Source organism: Lissotriton vulgaris, chromosome 3_2 (genome assembly GCF_964263255.1).
Source record: "Lissotriton vulgaris chromosome 3_2, aLisVul1.2, whole genome shotgun sequence".
Lineage (NCBI taxonomy): Eukaryota > Metazoa > Chordata > Amphibia > Caudata > Salamandridae > Lissotriton > Lissotriton vulgaris.
Window position 1 is genome coordinate 7,549,932 of NC_141690.1, and position 20,895 is coordinate 7,570,826.

The 20,895-nt window shown below is 46.8% G+C and overlaps 2 protein-coding genes across 3 annotated transcripts in view; both read left to right on the top strand.

Moving 5' to 3' along the window:
- The window catches only part of PDS5A (PDS5 cohesin associated factor A), a 1,517,933-nt gene that overhangs the window by 438,957 nt on the left and 1,058,081 nt on the right, over positions 1–20,895 (top strand). The window lies entirely within an intron of this gene.
- Positions 1–20,895, top strand: part of LOC147725289 (uncharacterized) — a 39,360-nt gene that overhangs the window by 4,855 nt on the left and 13,610 nt on the right. Inside the window, exons 2-3 of the mRNA XM_086964592.1 lie at positions 6,175–7,296; positions 10,005–10,283. Coding sequence (XP_086820718.1) covers positions 6,261–7,296; positions 10,005–10,283 — 1,315 coding nt within the window. The 5' untranslated portion in view covers positions 6,175–6,260. The remainder of the gene's footprint in view (positions 1–6,174; positions 7,297–10,004; positions 10,284–20,895) is intronic.

The window sequence follows — 20,895 nt, forward strand, 5'->3', positions numbered from 1 at the left end:
GAACCTGGCTAAGCCATAGTCCCCCTGTTGGCCCAGAGTAATGCCCACCACATTCTTGGGGGCACTCCCACCACCTGGGGGATTACCACTAGTGGTAACAGGAGGTTTAGGAGTATTACCTGGGGGTGTATTTCCCTTATTACCATTTTTAGGGCAACTGGCATCACTTTTGTAATGGCCCACCTGTTTACAGGTATGGCAATAAGGTTTCTTTTGTTCAGAAGGAGTGTTCTGGGACCCACCACCCTTGTTGGAGTTTTGGGGCCCTTGGGAAGTTTTCTCTGTGGATTTATCCTCACCCTTCTCTTGAGGCTTGGTTGATTCCTTTTTCTGGTCACCACCCTGGTTTTTAGGCCTAACCCTGGTTCTGACCCATTTGTCTGCCCTCTTACCCAATTCCTGTGGAGAGGTCAACTCAGAGTCTACCAGGTGCTGATGTAATAGCTGGTTCTGACAATTATTTAAGATTTGCTCCCTCATAATTAGATTATACAATCCTTTAAAATCAGTAACCTTACTACCCAGTAGCCAGCCTTCAAAAGCCTTAGTGGCACAATCAACAAAGTCAGTCCAATCTTGAGACTGAGTTTTCTGGGTGTCTCTGAACAGCATCCTGTATTGTTCAGTGGTTAAACCAAACCCATCAACCAGTACATTCTTCAAGACTTGGTAATTGTTAGCATCCTCCACCCTTGTGGTGAGGAGCTTATCTCTACCTTTACCATCAAAGGAGAGCCACAAGATAGCTGCCCACTGACTTTGGGGAACACCCTGCACAGTGCAGGCCCTCTCCAAAGCAGTAATCCATTTGTGGATGTCATCCCCTTGTTTAAAGGGGGGCACTATCTTACCAAGGTGTTTTGTATCAAAACTCCTTTCCCTATTGCTAGGTACAATGCTGCCACCAGTGGGGACTGTCCCACTCAATTGTTGCTCTCTAGCAAAGGCAAGCCTTTCTTTGGCCAGGGCAAGTTCTTCCCTTTCAATCCTCAGATTGGCTGCCTTTTCCTTTGCCTCATACACTCTCCTCTGGGGAGATGTCATTCCCCTTTGAGAGGAACGTTGAGAGCCATTGGTATGAAGGGATCTGTTAGAGCCTCTAGATAGAGACCTAACTCGTCCATTCCCAATGTTAAGCTGACCTGAGAGTGGCCCCAGGGCTCCCCTAGAGTCCCTCTCATGTCTGCTTAAGTTGGTCCGGGTTAGTCTGCTGACTTCTACCTGTTCCTTTTCTGCCTCATCCCCTGATACCAAATCATCATCCTCATCATCAGCATCATCTGCTTCCTGAAGAGGATGGTCCTGGGCATCAAAGGGACCCTGTAAGGAGGGCATGTTGCCATCTGAATTAGAAGGGTCTGGGTTACCAGCCCTCCTTGCATCATGAGTCTCTAAGAGACCAATCAGAAAGGCAGTTGTGGGGTTAGACCCCTGCTTAATCTTCCTAGAGGTACACACTTGTCGTAACTCATGGAAGCTAAGCGCAGTATATCTTGAAGGGATGACCTGTGGAGGGTCAACTGACACAAGGGGAACCTCAGTGTTTCCTCCTTTGTCCGACATACTGTTTCTAGTGTGGTGTAAGTGATGCACCTACCTACACTATGTGTTTACCTACTGATCCCTTGCTAAGAGTTGCAGCCAAGGTGTGCTAAGCCTTGAGGAGCTACAACAGCTGGTTCAGTAGAACTCAGAGTATTCTAAGCTTTAGTTATGTGTACCTAACAGTACTTATGTGATCTTTCAACAAGATATTCTTAGGATACGTGTGGTAAAACAACAGCAAGCTCAAATCCCAACCGCTGCTCACCAATGTGAGAAGGTGGCCTGATATGCAGTGCTCACTATTCTAGTGAACACTATGTATCAGTCCAGCAACCCTTATTGATGATTGGTTGTAAGTCAACCTTATAGACCAGCTATCCTAGTAGCGTGGATACGAGCAGTCTAAGGCTAAAGACTCGAGAGGGCGCGTTAAGCCAGCTGTTTACCACACATATACCCCTTGAATACCAAGTGAAAGGACACCACACAAGTGTTATGAAAATAAACAGTTATTTATTTAAAGATCACAACAGCCCTGTACTCTTTATGAGGACAGGGTACTAAGCACAAACCAAAACTCTTACAAAAATACTTAAGTTAGCACAGTATATACAAATGCCCGAGGGGCACGGAAAACCATATACTCTGAAAGTGGAATGCGAAATTCCTAGCAGGTAAGTACAGTACTAATAGCTTTGGGAATCGCTAGGACTTGACTAGGGAATCGTTAGATTATGTCTAGGAGGCCTAGGGGACTCGGGTGCAGTGTGTGCACTCTCACGCGAGATGCGGGACAAAAGTCTATGGTAGCTAGGAATTAGAAAGTTAGTGTTCTCGGGCGAACCCGACCTGGTAGGGAGAAAACGAAAGTAGATTCTGACCCTTGGATAGTGAGGCTATGCTGGGGCACCGAAATGCCGAAGTTACCTAGCCCAGGGGCTGCAGCTGCATAGGTCTGAAAAGACGTCGGGAATCCTCGTAGACGGACCAGGAGCCGGAAGAAAAGATGCTGGCCGGTGACCAGTGAAGAAAGTTCAGTCGGATCCAAGCCTGGATCTTGAAGATAGATGACACCTGAAAGCAGAGGGGACCAAGTTCGAGACTACTAGCCAGTAGTCAGTGGGCACCAGGAGGGCACCGGATGGTAGCCACCTCGACTAGGTGAGTGGGTGACGCTTGACTCGAAGATCTCACGGACCAGGAGGCGTTGTCGGCGACCAGGATGGAGGATCGAGCTGTCCCACGAAGATAGAAGCTGTCGGCGTCGCTGGACCCAGGATTGGGCAACAAAGCCTTGGCAAATTCAAGCCCACGCGGTGGACCTAAAATGGCGTCTGGGGTGGACCAGGAGGGTCCGGGGTGCCTCTCTTGAAGAAGGAAGCAAAGGCCAGCCTGGAGCAACCAGACCAGCAGTCGTGAAGTCGTTGGGCGTCGTTCAGAGGGCCACAAGCCAGCCGGCTAGTAGCCAAACAACGCGGTGCACAGCAAACAGCAGAAGGGCCCCACGCAGATCGTGGAGATGCAGGGGGGCTGATCTTGGGTGCTGGAGCTGCGCAGGGTCGGGGCTTCTCGGACCCCAAAGCACTCACCAGTGGAGGACACGGTGGGCTTGCAGTAAAGATGTCGTGCAGTCTTGGCGATCGTCGGTCCCTTGAGGTCTCGTCGCACTCACGGTTCTCAGCTGGGCTGTAGAGGTGAGTAGAGGTCAGAGGTGCCAGGGAAGCCGGGTCTCGTCGAGCTGGGTCGTCGGATTCGTGATGAAGGACTTGCAGCAGACCGCAGTGTTCTTTAGGATGGTTGGAAAACAAATAGAGAGAGCAAGGGATAATGTCACTTGGGAAGTGACAAGAGATATCTCCTATTCCCCTGGTAGGAATATTTATGCAAACAAAAAGAAGGAGTATCCCCAGCGTCAGGTTTTTTGAAGGAAAAAACTTTCGGAGGGTGAGTTGTTTGGCACAAGAAAAGGAAAAAGTCAACCTTTTTGATAGGAAACCCCACACTCACCACCTAGTGGTGACTTGCTTCATCATCGGGGTCCACCCTGGTGACCTAGCGTCACCAGGATGTGCTTCGACACCTGGATTACAGTGGAGCAGGTGTGACTGTTTGTGCAAAAAGAGGTGTTAAAAATTGTCCTGGTAATCTTAAAAACAATCTTTATTACAAAGTAATCAGAACAATGTTTAAAAATTATTGGCGAGATGTACCTTGGTGAGTTACGGCCAAGGTATCTCTATATGTGTGTGGATGGCTTGGTCAACATGTTTCTACCTTTAGGGCAGTAGCCCGGTATTCTTCAGGACCAAAAACAGGTGGATGGGGGGTGTGTGCCCCCTAAAAGGCACACCCTCACCTATCCCCTGTGTACCAACTGGAAAAATTACCAGCGGTTGATGAGCTCTTTAGAATTAAGAGCAATATCTGGTTACAAAAAAGACCTGTGGGGGGAAGTAAAAGAGTACCGGATTCAGTAGAAATTCTATACTTTCCTGTTACGTCGTGCAGTGTCTCTTGTGTAATGGATAATCATGCCATGGGACGTGCCCTCCGAGTGATCAAGTATAGTGTTCAATACGGGTGGTTGGCAGGGAAGTATTATCCGAGTGTGCACTCTTATCATAAGGTGCCTAGGTTTGTCATGCAGTACGTAATTAATGCCTTCATGGAAGTATATACAACCACGCATTTCATTTCAAATGCATACATACTTAATTTAACATTCGTCTCATTCAACCATCTATCGTGCCCAGTGAATTTCTATGGGCGTCTATAGGTGGGCGTGGCAGGTAGTGGCATGTCCTGGTGTATCCAATGATGCTAGGTAGTGCCCAGAATTATACTAGATTGTGCCACGATTTATATATTTATATACAGACAAGACACACAAACAAGAAACATGTAGGAGTGCTCATAGGTTTCATGGTTAGAACATGGGGCTTACTTGTTTTAAGTCCTTTGATTACTTCAACGGGCAGGGGGTAGGGTTTTATAATCACCGCACCTAGTTCTGAAAAGGCGCGAAAGGAATGAGTAACAAGAGCGCAGGGTCCGTTAGGGATCGCGCTCTTTGTCGGTTTTGGGTTCCATCTCATTAAAGAGCTACGCGGTGCATTCTACTTACAGTTGGCGGGAAATAAAGCGGCCATTCACCTACTCCTCTCCTCCTCTGCTCGGCTAGTAATGCCGTGTGGAGGTCCTTCCGTTAAATGTGAAAATCTCTTCCTGGAAGGGCGTGGTGCCGTGCGCCGGAGGGGGAGGGGTTACAGGGCGATGCCTGATGACGCGGCGAACGCGTATGTTTGTAAACAAAGCGCGTCCCGAGTAATAACAATACAAAGGGAGGAGCGCGGATAATAGATATTTACAGATAACGGATGTTAGTATATATAATTAGATTACAGAATCTGGCAACGCGGAAGCACGCCGATGTTAGTAAACATAAGGCGTGTTCCGCTACTCCTTAGCCACAAGGGAGAATCTTGAAGAAGAAATCGTGAAGTCCTTTCGAAGAAAGTGGTATCTTGATTCCAAAGATGATCTAATTTTAACAGGGGGCCCGCTCCCATCTTTATACTAAAAAAGGGGGCTGACCCGGTGACTAGGTCCTGCCTATGGGTGGGACTAGGTGGGGGGTGGTTACACCCCTCAGCCATGCCGGACTTCCCCAGGCCAGGGGCTGGTGTGCCCCTGGAACTGGTTCAGACCGGCCTATGCGTAGTGAGCACCGGGGTGCCACTCAGCAGTCACCTTCCTGTAAAGCCCTGCCTACCCAGGATACACAAAACCATGTCTGGGACGGTGCTAGCACCGCCCCTGACAGGAAACCCTTTGTCCAGGCTCCCCTCGCTGGAAGGACTCCCAGCTGTAGGGGGTCAGACTCGTGTCTGTGGTGGCAGCATCCATTTTGTGGAGCTGAGGCTTCAGTTAACTTTAACCGGGGTTCACAGTTACATACATGTCGTGTCCCTCTAGAAGGGTGGAATGCTAACCCCGTCGCCAGAATTGGCGAGGGGTTAGTATTCCAATTCGTATGACACCTTACTCGACATGTTTTGATAAAGCAATACCAAAGATAGCATTTAACCGCGAGGATTATAATGCACTTAAGAGTATATGGTATGCGATATCATGGAACAGCTATTAGGACTTGATTCCGCAAGCTGCAGACAGGCTCAGCTCATGCCAGAGCACCATCTCACACGATTCCAAGCACTCTGCCTTCAGGATTGTCAAGGCCTGCCATAGGAGTGACTGATAGGAATCTGTGTGTCCATTTTAGGGTTAGGTATAGGTATACTACACCTACAGCAAAGGGTGATTACACGACTTTGCCCCAGCTGTCATGCAGCCAGTTGTGTCAAATTTAGGAGGCCAGCCAGGGGTGGCATAATACATGCTGCAGCCCCTGGCAGCCCTGGGTACACCTATGCCCTGAGTTACAGGGTCTGATAGGGTGGCCCAGTACCAATTGGAAATGTACCTAGGGTACATGGAATCCATTTTAAAGAGAGAGCAGTAGGCCTGGGGTCCTGATTGGCAGGGTCCCAGGTCGACTATGTCCAAAACCAGCTAAAACACAGGGCAAAAAGTTGGGGGCAACCATAGTCAGGATGTACCTTCCTACAGCCGAAACGGGCAGACTTTCCCTTCTTAAAAGGAAAATCACTCCAGAACCCCTATTGGAGTCTAACAAGATTCCCCTAAAGAGGAAAATGGACTCTGCTGGTGCCCCAGCTTTAGTGGAACCCATTTCACCACAACTTCACGAGGTCTCGCCCGCTCACTCCGACGTGGACGAGGGTGAGGGCGACGACGAGGATGAATATAGCTATCCAGTCTACACAGACCCTGAGGATGTGACAGAGGTCTGGTCTGCTGTTGGTGAGCCTGGGAATCCACATTCAGGTCAAGACCCTCAGCTCTTCTCTGCTAAAACTTCACCTACTGAGGACTCTGCTGCTTTCAATGCCCTCATTGAGCGGGCAGCAGCCAATCACAATGTCCAGCTGCATGCTGACCCTGTGGACGTAGATTTCCTCTTTGACACCTTTTCTGTGTCTGAAAAGACTGTAAAAACTCTGCCAAAGCTGAAAGGCGTTTTAAAGCACGCTGCTGAGGTCTTCAAAGAACCCACCAGGGCAAGAGTCATCAACCCGAGGATTGACAAAAAGTACAAAGCGGCGCCCACTGATCCAACTTACATTAAAGGACAGTTGCCTCTGGACTCCCTGGTCGTCTCGAATGCCCGCAAGAGGGCCAACTCTCAGACTACGGGTGATGCTCCTCCCCCAGACAAAGAGTCCAAGGTCTTTGAGGCTTCGGGGAAGAGGGTTGCTGCGCAGGCAGCTAACATATGGTGCATCTCAAACACACAAGCGCTCCTAGCGCGTTATGACAGGGCGCACTACGATACCCTAGAGACCCTTTTGCAACATCTGCCTGATCAATACAAGGAAGGGGCTGAGATGCTAATCCAGGAGGGGAAGCTAATCTCCAACGCTTCCATAAAGTGCGCTCTAGACGCGGCTGACACAGCTGCGCGCGCCATTAACACCAGTGTTATGCTCCGGAGACATGCCTGGCTAAGAATTTCCGGTTTCAAGCCAGACATACAGACCACCATCTTGAACCAAACAGTCAATCCTGATCACCTGTTTGGCCCGGATGTTGACACCACCCTAGAAAAAATGAAAAAGGACACTGACACTGCAAAATCCATGGGTGCCTTACAGTCCCAGCAGTTTCGGGGTGGGTCCTTTCGTCGCTCCAATACTAGAGGCACCTCCAGGGGTCAGCTTTCGCAGTCCGCGCTGTTCTACAAAGGCAACACCCAGACTACTTATGCCAACAAGTCGTGGTGGATACCGCGGCAACAGCGCCAAGGGCAGAGGACGTGGCAACAACAGCTCTAGGTCCTCTACCGCCAACAAACAGTGACTCTGTGTCACTGCCCCCTGACCACACAACACCGGTCGGGGGGAGACTCCAGCAGTTCCTGCCCGTGTGGAAGTCCATCACCACGGACAGGTGGGTCAGAAAGCTTATCCAATTTGGTTATTGCCTGGAGTTAACATCAACTCCCCCCAACATACCCCCAAGGCACCGTCCTATGTCGGACGAGCACTTGCACTTATTGCAGCAGGAGGTCAACGTCCTGCTGCAAAAAGGGGCAATAGAGCTCGTGCCCATGCAGGAAAGAGGCACAGGAGTTTACTCCCTGTACTTCCTGATTCCAAAAAAGGACGGGTCCCTCAGGCCCATCCTGGATCTCAGGCCCCTCAACTTCTACATCTTGTCGGAGCACTTCCACATGCTAACACTGCAGCCGGTGCTCCCTCTGCTTCAACAGGGGGACTTACTCGCAACTTTAGATTTAAAGGATGCGTACTTTCACATTCCACTACATCCTTCACACAGAAAATACCTCAGGTTCACCATCCAAAACCAGCACTACCAGTGCAGGGTTTTTCCTTTTGGGGTCACCACGGCACCCAGGGTGTTCACCAAGTGCCTGGCGACGGTGGCGGCACATCTGAGACGGCAGAACGTCCACGTCTACCCCTATCTGGACGACTGGCTCATCCAAGCGAAGTCAGCCCAGCAGTGTGCCGACCATGTGTCCCACACCATTCACCTCCTGCACGATCTGGGGTTCTCACTGAATTACCCAAAATCCCACCTCCAGCCGGCCCACATACGGCAGTATCTGGGGGCGACCATAGACACTCTGGCGGCCACAGCACAGCCAAATTCAGTGAGTCAACAGCATTCAATCGCTGATCCAAAAATTCAGACCTCAACACTCTCTTCCAGCAAGAGTGTTCATGCAGTTGATAGGCATGATGGCCTCCTGCATTTCCATTGTCCCGCACGCGAGACTACATATGCGCCCGCTTCAGGAGTGCTTAGCACGTCAGTGGACTCAGGCTCACGGGCAGTTGAAAGACCTAGTGTTGGTGAGCGGTCGGGCATACAACTCTCTGCATTGGTGGAATCCACGAAACCTTTGCAAGGGCCGACCGTTCCAAGAGCCTGTGCCACAGATCATCCTGACGACGGACGCCTCTCTCCAGGGATGGGGAGCTCATGTACTCCATTACACAGTGCAGGGCCTATGGACGCAACAAGAACGGAAGATGCACATCAATGTTCTCGAACTGATGGCAATCTTCATGGCACTCAAAGCCTTCAAAGTACATCTGTGCAACAAGGTCGTGTTGATCCGGACGGACAACATGACAGCCATGTACTACATTCAAAAGCAGGGAGGAACACACTCTCCGCAGCGGTCTCATCTGGCTCAGAGCATGTGGAAGTAGGCCATTCAGAGGAACAACTTCCTCATGGCGGAACACCTCCCGGGCAAGGACAATCAAATGGCGGAGCAATACAATACAACTTTTACAATGAAGAAAACAATAAACTCTTTTTTATATGTTGTTATTCGCCCAATTCATTTCGGAACTATTGTGGGGTCCCTTCGTCAGGGGCAACACTGAAAAATAAAATATAATGTACAGGCGCATAAGTATGTTGTACAAATTCAATGGTAACATACTAAAATAAGCTTTTTAGACTCCTCCACCTAAAGTTAGCACCCAAGGTGTGAATAGTGTGGCATTGGGCGAATAACAACATATAAAAAAGAGTTTGTTTTCTTCATTGTAAAAGTTGTATTGTATTGCTTTGATAATGGATTTTTGATGAAATCATGTTTATGCAATTATAACACAATGTTTGAGGGTATTCATTGAGTGTTAACATGAATAAACTGCATTAATAGAAAGTATAAAAAGTGTCTGATCGCTAGATATCATTTAAGTTGTGCGCAGCTAAGTCTGAGTCAACAGTGTGTTGACCAGCCATATTTTCATGTTTAAATTTACGGGTATTTGGGTATACTCTTAGTTGCAGCACACAGATCAATAGAATTGGTTACAGCATATTTATTTTTGAAAAAATAGTTGTGCTCAGAACACATCAGTTTTGATATCAAATATTACCCACCTTAGCTCTAGAGCACCCAAGTAAGAAAGAATTTAAAATTTCTTTTGAATCAATAGCATCGTTAACAGATAACAGAGCAATAACAAGAGCCTATACATCAGAACAAGCAGCAGAAGTGTATGGCTTAATTAGTGAAGTCAGTAATTTACAGGCGCACAGTGGATCTATAGGACATCAATTAAAACAATTGGAATTTACAGCTAAACGTGAATTAAACCAGAGACTACACGCTTCCACGTTGATTTAATACCACAAGGTCAAATGGATCTCCAGAGGACTCAGATTATCAATTAAACCCATGCTCTACCGCTTACAAAATAATCCTCAATTTATGGAAAAATGGTACCAGATATTAAACAAATGCTCGTTGGATTTAATCCTTCTTATCATTGAGGAGTTAGCGAAAAATATTGATGAGCTAAAAACAGAAATTTCTACCATACGAACAGATCTTGCTGAGAGAATGCCTGAAGATGAACTAGGCAGATTTCTCAGTGACCTCAACATTAAACTGGATGAATATGGGAAAGAATTACAGGAGACCAAACTAAGAAAGTTCAAACGTGATACAATAGACTATAAGCTGAATGAAGCATACACCTGGGCAGAGGTGTATGCTCTAAGACGCTTTACTCGACGTCCAACTACGACCTCCTCAGAGGAAAGTCTAGCCACAGATAAGGACATTGATTCATCTCGAGTACCTATCAAAATAACTCATCCACCAGGTACAACTCAGGTAGAAAAAGCGAGTACTTCAGGACCACAGGTGTCTTTTTTTACCCCAGGTCTCGGAAACAGACCGTCCACCAGAGCAGGAATTAACAAAAAAACAAGGAGAGGAAAAAGAAAAAGAGAAGGAGAAATCCAAAAAAGGACTGCGGAGCCAGGGGAAACCCTTGTAATAAACATTTCTAAGTACCCTTTGACTATTCACGAAGAGAGAATTTTGAACAAAGGCATAACATTCGTTCCCACGTACACAGGCTCTAAATTTGAAGATGGAATTGCTTTCTATAAATTTATGAGAAATTTGAGATTGAGAAATTTCTTTGACAACATTGTACCTAAAGATGAAAACCAAACAACAAAAAAGATAGATATTTTTTGACCTAAAAGCACATTTGAAGCACCGACTTCACATAAGACATTGGATCTTTTTGAGACCTTGGTAACGAAGGATTTGAAAAAATTAAACTACAGACAAAACAGGAAAACTCCCTCGGATCAACTGGGGCAAATCGTCTCTGTACGTACTGCGCGGGAACCCCCCCCCGGCTCCCCGACACATGTCCCATCACAGTAGTGGAGGACGGCTTCACATACCTGGGGGTGTTCATCACGAAGGATAAGGACCTGTCCTATGAGCGCAACCTTCAACCGCCCCTCAGACGGCTCCAGAGGGAGGCAAAGTCCTGGCAGACCCTGCCATTGTCACTATTGGGCTGAGCTGCCTTATTTAAAATGATGGCGCTGCCAAGATTCCTTTACGCTCTCCAAAACTACCCTGACCTGGTGCCCAATGCCTACTTCACAGCAATTGAGGCGGCGCAACGTGACCTCCTGTGGGCAGGCGCCCCACGCATTGCGATGTCCAAACTCACACTGGGATGGTATGATGGTGGCATAGCCCTCCCCGACATCCGTAAGTACTACTGGGCGGCCCATCTCGCAGCCATTAATCAAGGGACCTATGGGGATGGGAATGACCCGGCATACGGGATGGACAGATGGCTGCTCCCTGGGGGGAACTATGAGACCGCACTCTACTCTAGGGTGGGAAAACATCAACTCACTGGGCCTACACAACACTCGGTACAGATCTGGCACATGGCTCAGAAAAAACTGGGATGGTCCGGGGTCCTCACCATGGCTACACCTCTCTGGGCCTCTGAACAATTAGGCAACTTGGGCCGTTCAAAAGGGTTCCTGGAATGGGACCGGATTGGGATCTCGCAAATAAAAGACATCCTGGGTCCTACAGGTATTCACACATTTGCTCATCTGCAGGACACGTACGAGCTGGCACACACCGAATACTTCAGATATCTGCAAGTGAGACACTCCCTTCAGACAAACATTCCACCCCACACCAAACTGCCACAAGTCTCCCCCCTTGAGGATAGACTACTAGATGGCCACATGCCAGAACACGCCATTTCTCTCACATACAAAAAATTGATTAATAATCCCCCGACCTGCTCCTTCCCTTGAAAGAGAAATGGATTGCGGATGGGTTGGAAATTGACGAGGAAGAATGGATGTATGCTCTTGCCTCGCCGCGCGAGGTGGCTATATCGGCCCGAATGCGCCTAATTCAACTGAAAATACTGCATAGGATTTATATTTCTTGTACGAGGCTGCAACTTATGGGAAGAGGGGGGGGCGGGTTATGCAGGAGGGGATGTGGGGCAACGGGTACCTTTTTTCATATATTGTTGGGATGTCAAAAAGTGTAAAAGTACTGGAGGAGGGTGGTGCACTGCATGCAAGAGGTGTGGGAGGTTGAAATTCGTCTAGAGGCCAAGAGATGTCTTCTTAACATATGGGAACCTACTGACTTGTCGCCTAAAGGGAAACTCTGGGTAACGCTTGGGCAAATGGTGGCAAAACGAAATATTGCTAGACTGTGGGGTGCTCCTAACCCACCGAGGCTGAGAGATTGGCAATGTGACATGGACTGGTGTATGTTGCAGGAGAAGACAGTGTATGTAACTAGAGGTTGTCCCCGTAAGTGGGTGGAAGTCTGGTCCAGGTGGAACGACTACAGGGGCAACATCTGCGAGCCTCCTCCGACCACGCAGGCTAGCTCGCTGGACATATAATACATCTTCTTACTCACTGACTCTAAGCACTTAAGTGTGATTGGACATTGCTCATGCACCGGAACTGCATTGTACCTAACTGTGAAGTAACTTAACGACCAAGTTAAAGGGGAGCTTGTTCTTTGTTTGTTCCCACCTTTTTATAAAAAAGACATTTAGAATCTGTTGTCTTTACCCTATGCACTAAACTAAAAATGGACCTTTATCATCCTGCCTAATGCCTCACGTTTGCAAGCACAAGCACTTTACAACGCCGCCGTACTCCCGAGTTGACGGCACAGGGGCTGTGTCTCTCATGTTCTGGTATTAACGATGCTCTGATTGATTGGCCGGCCCGCTGGGTTGTAGGCGGGAATATTGTATGTTGTGCTCTGCTAAATAAAGGTCTTCCAAAAAAAAAAAAAAACAGGAAAACTCCCAATAATTTGAACAGGTTGGAAAAAGTATATTGACTCAACTTGGGACAAAAACAGAGCTAACCTTTCAAAAAGCGGATAAAGGTGGAGCATTAGTATTGATGGATACAGAATTCTACCAAAGGAAGGTTCAAGAACATGTGAATGATACTAACATTTATTTACTGCTGCAACAAGACCCCACAGTTGAAATTCAAAGGATACTACAATCACTGATAGACAAAGCTATAGATGAAGACTGGATTACACCGAATATGGCAAAATTCCTTATGGTAAAAAATCCTAGTAGACCAAAAATTTACATGTTGCCTAAAGTGCACAAATCATTGGAAGACCCACCTTTTCGACCTATTGTGTCGGGTTGCAATTCAATTTTTGAGCCAGCAGGACAGATAATTGACTATTTTTTGCAACCTTTCATCCAAAAATGGCACACCTACATACAAGACACAACGGATTTCCTACTCAAGTTGGCGACGATACAATTAAAAGCTGGAAGAGAATACATTCTGTGTACTATAGATGTTGTGTCACTGTATACCTCTATTGGGCACACTGATGGACTTGAGGCTGAAGAATGGATGTTGTTACAACACCCGGAAATTGAACTGAACCCAGTATTCTTACTTGAGCTCACACAGTTTTGTTTACAAAACAGTTACTTCAGGTGGTCGGACAGATTTTATATGCAGCTTAATGGAACATCGATGGGCTTTACTGGGGCTCCAGTATATGCAAATACCTACATGGCTAAATTTGAGGAAGAACATATCTTTGCACATAAAGATTGGACTGACAATCTTGAATTCTTTTGTCGCTTCATTGATGATATTTTTTTTATATGGTCCGGCACAGAAGCACAATTGAACCAGAATATACTGACACTAAACTCAAGGAACCCACGGATTCAAGTCACACACACAACAAGTAGATCCAAGATTGCATATTTGGATGTGAATGTAGAGCTAGAGGGAGAACGTATCAACACTTCACTCTATCGGAAACCTACTGATAAAAACAGCATGTTACACTTCCAAAGTTTTCATCCTCAGAATCTGTTGAAAAACCTACCATATTCACAATTCCTAAGGATAAGGAGAATAGTGACTCAACAAAATGAATGCATTGAATACATCAATGAATACAAGGAAAATTACAAAAAGAGAGGTTATCCTACAGAACTGCTTGAGACAGCACAAATAAAGGCGCTTGAAAAGAATCGCATATCTCTGCTATCCAAACAACAAAAGAATGTACAAAGACGCAACATGTTTGTTTCTAAATATTCAACCAACTCTCAAAAGATCAAAAATATTATTCACCAAAGATGGGAACTTTTACAACATGAAAATGATTTTCAGAACAGTTTCACGGATAAACCTCTATTCGCTTATACTCGTTCCAAGAATTTGAAAGAATTGCTGAAGCAAACAGAGATCCCTAGAAAGAAAAATTTCAAAGGGATGAGGAGATGTGCAAATTGTGTGCATTGTAATAATGCAATTGTTGGCAATGAAATCACCCACCCACAATCAGGAAGAATCATCAAATTAAAATTTGAAGGTGACTGTAATAACAGTCAAGTCATATACACTATCAAATGTCCATGCGGGCTCTTATATGTAGGAAAGACTGAGCAAAATCTTAAAATTCGCATATCAGAACATAAGAGCAGAATACGTAATAAATCCATGACATCACCTTTAGCTACACATTGGCAAGAAAAAAAGCATTCTATAGCCCAACTGAGATTTACAATTCTTGAAATTGTGTCATTGAAAGAAGGTACTGATATAAACAAAAAATTACTGCAGAGAGAATCATATTGGATTAAAATGCTTGGTACTCTGACCCCCGGGGGTCTTAATGACCGAATTGAACTGAGTAGCTATCTGTAAAAATGTTTTTCAAACGTTTTTGTAACTATCGTTGTCCTGCTTTTAACAAAAGAATGGTAACACATTCTGTGATTATACTAATTGTTTATTTTTTCACTCATTTCCTGTTTTTTCATACTCTATTATTCTTTATTTTTGCAGTTTGTTGAGTCAGTTTATTTGCACATTTAGTTCTATCATTGCAACAGTCATGACATTTTCGCTATGCTAATGCGGAGCTTATTGGGGATGCACAGTTTTGTATATCGGCACAGTGCTTTATTGGTATATTTAGAGGACGAGTGTTTAGACATTCTGAACACTGAGTATTGTTTAGGGATCCTAGTTGCTAAAGTTTTTTGTATTGACACTTTATGCAGCACGTCGGTTTTCAGCTGTAGCTATTTGTTCATGGTTTCGCGCGGTTTAAGTTATTTTTTTGTATTGACTTCTGACGTAGCCCAGCCGTGTCAGTTAAAGCTTAGCTGATTCGTTGATATTTTGGGTGATTCTCCAATAGAATGAGCCGTTAGTAAAGTTATACAAGGAAATGTCTCGTTCCGACATGTGTCATTACTTTGCCGGTGATTCTAGAGGGTAGAGGAAAACCGAGTGGTTTGGTCATGAGCAGCGTACTTTAGAATAAGGTAAGAACCGATGCAGCAGTGTGAAATCTTACGGTTTTCATTACCGCATTTAGACTATTAGTGACTGGGGTATTTTTTGTGTGATAGGAACGTGTAACTTGAAGACGGAGAGCCTTTGAGCAGCATTGGATTAACGCGTTGCGCAGACTCATTAGACAAGCAGGTATGCATTCGCGTCTAAACGTTCAGTGTTGTATAGTGGCAGATTTTGATCAACACTGGTTATTTTACCATTCACATTGCTCTTATAGGAGACGGTTTGAGTTCATAGCAGTCTCATGAAAGCCAGAGGGAGTGGCCTTCGTGTTCTTGTGTGAGTGGTTTTCACCATTTTGTATTTATTTTTTCCACACTATTCACACCTTGGGTGCTAACTTTAGGTGGAGGAGTCTAAAAAGCTTATTTTAGTATGTTACCATTGAATTTGTACAACATACTTATGCGCCTGTACATTATATTTTATTTTTCAGTGTTGCCCCTGACGAAGGGACCCCACTGTGAGAAGTTGGCCTGATATTCAGTGTTCACTATTCTAGTGATCACTATGTATCAGTCCAAACAACCCTTATGATGATTGGTTGTAAGTCAACCGATAGACCAGCTATCCTAGTAGCATGGACAAGAGCAGTCTTTAGGCTAAACTCTAGAGGGCGTGTTAAGCCAGCTGTTATACCATCACATATACCCCTTGAACACCAAGTGAAAGGACACCACAAAAGTGTTATGAAAATAAACAGTGTATTTATTTAGAGCAGCCCTGTACTCTTTGAGGACAGGGTACTAAGCACACAACAAAACTCTTACGAAAATACTTTAAGTTGCACAATTTACACAAATGCCCGAGGGGCACGAAAAACCAAATACTCTAAAAGTGGAATGCGAAATTACTAGCAGGTAAGTACTGGACTAATAGGCTTTGGAATCGCTAGGACTACGTTACTGAACCTTCAGATTACTAGTAGGAGGCCTAGGGGACTCGGGTGCAGAGTGTGCACTCTCATGCGGGATGCGGGACAAAGTCTATGGATGCTAGTAAAAGCAAAGTTAGTGTTCTCGGGCGAACCCGACTAGGTAGGTCGAAAACGAAAGTGGATCTGGACCCTTGGATAGTGAGGCTTTGCTGGGGCACCGAAATGCCGAAGTTACCTAGCCCAGGGGATGCGGCTGCATAGGTCTGAAAAGACGTCGGGAATCCTCGTCGACGAACCAGGAGCCTGAAAGAAGGAGTTGCTGGCAGGCGACCAGTGAAGATTGTTCGATGGATCCAAGCCTGGATCGAAGATGGAAGACACCTGTAAGCAGAGGGGACCAAGTCCTGAATCACTAGCCAGTGATCAGTTGGGCACCAGGATGGCACCGGATGGAGTCACCTCGACCAGGTGAGTGGGCGACGCTGGGCTCTGCAGTCTCACGGACCAGGAGGCGTTGTCGGCAACCAGGATGGAGGTGCGAGCTGTCCCACGATGGTTGATGCTGTCGACGTCGCTGGGCCCAGGATTGGGGCAACAATCTTGGCAAATTCAAGCCCACGCGGTGGACCTAAAATGGCGTCTGGTGTGGACCAGGAGGGTCCGGGGTGCTCCTCTTTTGGAAGGGAGCAAGGGCCAGTCTGGAGCAACCAGACTAGCAGTGGTGATGTCGTCGTCGGGAAGGCCACAAGCCAGCGGGCTAGTAGCCAGATAACGCGGTGAGCAGCCAAAAAGCAGAAGGGCCCCACGCAGATCTCGTCGATGCTGGGGGGCTGGTCTTCGGTGCTGGAGCTGCTCAGGGTCGGGCTTCTCAGACCCCAAAGCACTCACCAGAGGATCCCTCGGCTGTCGTGCTGGATAGAAGTCGTGCAGTTCCGATGATGGCCGGTCCCTCGAGGTCTTGTCGCACCTACGGTTCTCAGCTTAGCTGTAGAGGTAGGTAGAGGTCAGAGGTGCCAGGGAAGCCGGGTCTCGTCGTGCTGGTCGGTCGGATTCCGGAGGAAGGACGTGCAGCAAACCGCAGTGTTCTTAGATGGTGCCTGCGGATGCAGGGTGACTACTCCTTAGCCACAAGGGAGAAATCTTGAGAAGAGTTGAGAGTTCCTTTCGTAGAGAGTAGTTTCTTGATTCAAAGATGATCCTGCCTTTATCCTAAAGAAAGGGGTGGGTACGCGACTAGGTCCTGCCCTAGGGGTGGGACCAGGAAGGGGGGTGGTTACACCCCTCTCCCATGCCGGACTTTCCCCAGCTCAGGGGCTGGTGTGCCCCTGGAACTGGTTCTAGCCGGCAGATGCGTAGTGAGCACCGGGGTGCCACTTGCAGTCACCTTCCTGTAAAGCCCTGCCTACCCAGGATACACAAAACCCTGTCTGGGATGGTGCTAGCACCGCCCCGGACAGGAAACCCTTTGTCCAAGCTCCCCTCGCTGGAAGGACTTCCAGCTGCAGGGGGTCAAACTTGTGTCTGTGGTGGCAGCATCCATTTTGTGATGCTGAGGCTTGAGTTAACTTTAACCGGGGTTAACAGTTACATACATGTCGTGTCCCTCTAGAAGGGTGGAATGCTAACCCTGTCACCAGAATTGGCGAGGGGTTAGTATTCCAATTCGTATGACACCTTACTAGACATGTTTTGATAAAGCGATACCAAAGATAGCATTTAACCGCGAGGATTACAATGCACTTAAGAGTATATTGTACGCGTTATCATGGAACAGCTATTAGGACTTGGTTCCGCAAGCTGCAGACAGGCTCAGCTCATGCCAGAGCACCATCTCACACGATTCCAAGCACTCTGCCTTCAGGATTGTCAAGGCCTGCCATAGGAGTGACTGATAGGAATCTGTGTGTCCATTTTAGGGTTAGATATAGGTATACTATATCTAAAGCAAAGGGTGATTACACCACCTTGCCCCAGCTGTCATGCAGCCAGTTGTGTCAGATTTAGATGGCCAGCCAGGGGTGGCATAATACATGCTGCAGCCCCTGGTAGGCCCTGGGTACACCTATGCCCTGAGTTACAGGGTCTGATAAGGTGGCCCAGTACCAATTGGTAAATGCACCTAAGGTACACGTTGTAATTTAGTGAGAGAACAGCTAGGCTGTGGGTCTGATTAGCAGGCCCACAGCCAGAGAAAGTCGTAAACCAGTGAAACAAAAGCAAAAACTCCTACACCCACAATAGTCCCGAAATGCATTGGGCGAATAACAACATATAAAAAAAGAGTTTGTTTTCTTCATTGTAAAAGTTGTATTGTATTGCTTTGATAATGGATTTTTGATGAAATCATGTTTATGCAATTATAACACAATGTTTCTGAGGGTATTCATTGAGTGTTAACATGAATAAACTGCATTAATAGAAAGTATAAAAAGTGTCTGATCGCTAGATATCATTTAAGTTGTGCGCAGCTAAGTCTGAGTCAACAGTGTGTTGACCAGCCATATTTTCATGTTTAAATTTAAGGGTATTTGGGTATACTCTATTAGTTGCAGCACACAGATCAATAGAATTGGTTACAGCATATTTATTTTTGAAAAAATAGGTGTGCTCAGAACACATCAGTTTTGGACCTGCTCAGCAGGCACAGCCACCAAATGCTCGAGTGGGAGATACATCCATCAGTACTCCAGCCGTACTTCCAAAGATGGGGTCATCCAGAGATAGACCTGTTCGCCACAAGGGAGAACGCAAAATGCCAAAGCTTCGCCGCCAGGTTCCCACACCCGCAGTCGCAGGGCAATGCGATATGGATGAACTGGTCAGGCAAATTTGCGTACACTTTCCCCCAGCACCTCTGATACCGCTGGTGGCACGCAAGCTCAGGCAGCACTCGATGACTCTCATCCTGGTTGCTCCAACGTGGGCTCGTCAACCATGGTACACCACGTTTCTAGAACTGTCCGTGGTGCCGCATCAGAGGCTACACCTCACACCCAGCCTTCTGACGCAGAGCCATGGCGACATTCAGCACCCAGATCCGCAACAGCTCGATCTGGCTCCTGAAGTCCTAGAATTTGGCTACCGGCACTTACCTGCCGACTGTATGGACATCATTCGGGAGGCAAGAAAGCCCACCACTAGAGCATGCTATGCGGCAAAATGGAAGCGGTTTGTCATTTATTGTGCTGACCACAACATTAACCCGCTGGATGCTTCTATTCAGAACATCATCTGTTACCTTTCCCATCTATACAAGTGTAATCTGGCCTATGCTTCCATTCGCATTCATCTGTCTGCAATGGCCGCTTATCTCCAAAATAGGCAGCACCTCTCCCTCTTCAGGGTGCCTGCCATCAAAGCTTTTCTGGAAGGACTCAAACGAGTCATTCCGCCACGGACTCCACCAGCTCCTGAGTGGAACCTCAATGTGGTCCTTACCAGGCTGATGGGTCCTCCCTTTGAACCGCTGCATTCCTGCGAGATTCATTTCTTGACATGGAAAGTGGCTTTCCTCATAGCAATTACATCGCTACGGCGGGTTAGTGAGTTGCAAGCCCTCACTAGCCAAGAGCCATTTATCCAAATTCATTCCAACAGGGTAGTGCTTCGCACTAACCCTAAATTTCTACCCAAGGTTGTGTCTCAGTTTCACATCAACCAAACAATCGAATTACCTGTTTTCTTTCAAAATCCTGAGTCACTGGCGGAGCGGATGCTCCATACCCTTGACGTTAAATGGGCCCTAATGTATTACATAGATAGGACCAAGGATTTTAGGAAAACTAAGCAACTTTGTCGCCTTTGCACCACACCACAAAGATAACCCTATTTCCAAGGCTGGTATTGCTAGATGGATCATTAAATGTATCCAGATCTGCTATCTAAAAGCAAAACGCACTCTTACCATTCCACCAAGAGCCCACTCCACCAGGAAGTTAGGGGCCTCTATGGCATTCCTTGGAAATATTCCTTTGGAAGACATATGTAGAGCAGCCACATGGTCTACCACACACACATTTACTAAGCATTACTGTGTTGATGTGCACTCCAAACAGCAGGCAGCTGTAGGGCAGGCTGTTCTCAAAACACTTTTTCAAACTGCTGCAGCTGGCACGGGCAGCCTACGCTAATGGAGGGACTGCTATGTATTCTATGCACAGATATGAATTCAGCAGCCCACATGCCTCGAACCGAATATGCTACTTACCAGTATGCATCTGATCTTGGCATGTAGAGCTGCTGACATTCATATCGCCCGCCCTCCTCCCCGGCGCCTGTAGCAGCTGCAGTATTCACATATACTCATAGCATGGTCATCATTCACTGAGTTTCACTCCATCTTGGCCACAATGGCTAAAAACAATCTGGGGATGAAGTCGATGCCCATGCGCACTGTAGTCCAGGGGAGGAGCCACCTATCTCGTGATACTTCGAAGACTCTTCCAGGACAACAATGTGCAATCATCCGGACCCAACACTAGGCGGCGATCTATGCACAGATATGAATGTCAGCAGCCCTACATGCCAAGAACAGATGCATACTGGTAAGTAGCATATTCGTTCCTCTTGTGGAAAAGAATTTCTTAAGTTTAAGCTTACGAATATACTGATATATTTCAACTCTGGTCTGAGCATAACGAAAATTACTCTCCGGACTGAATGAC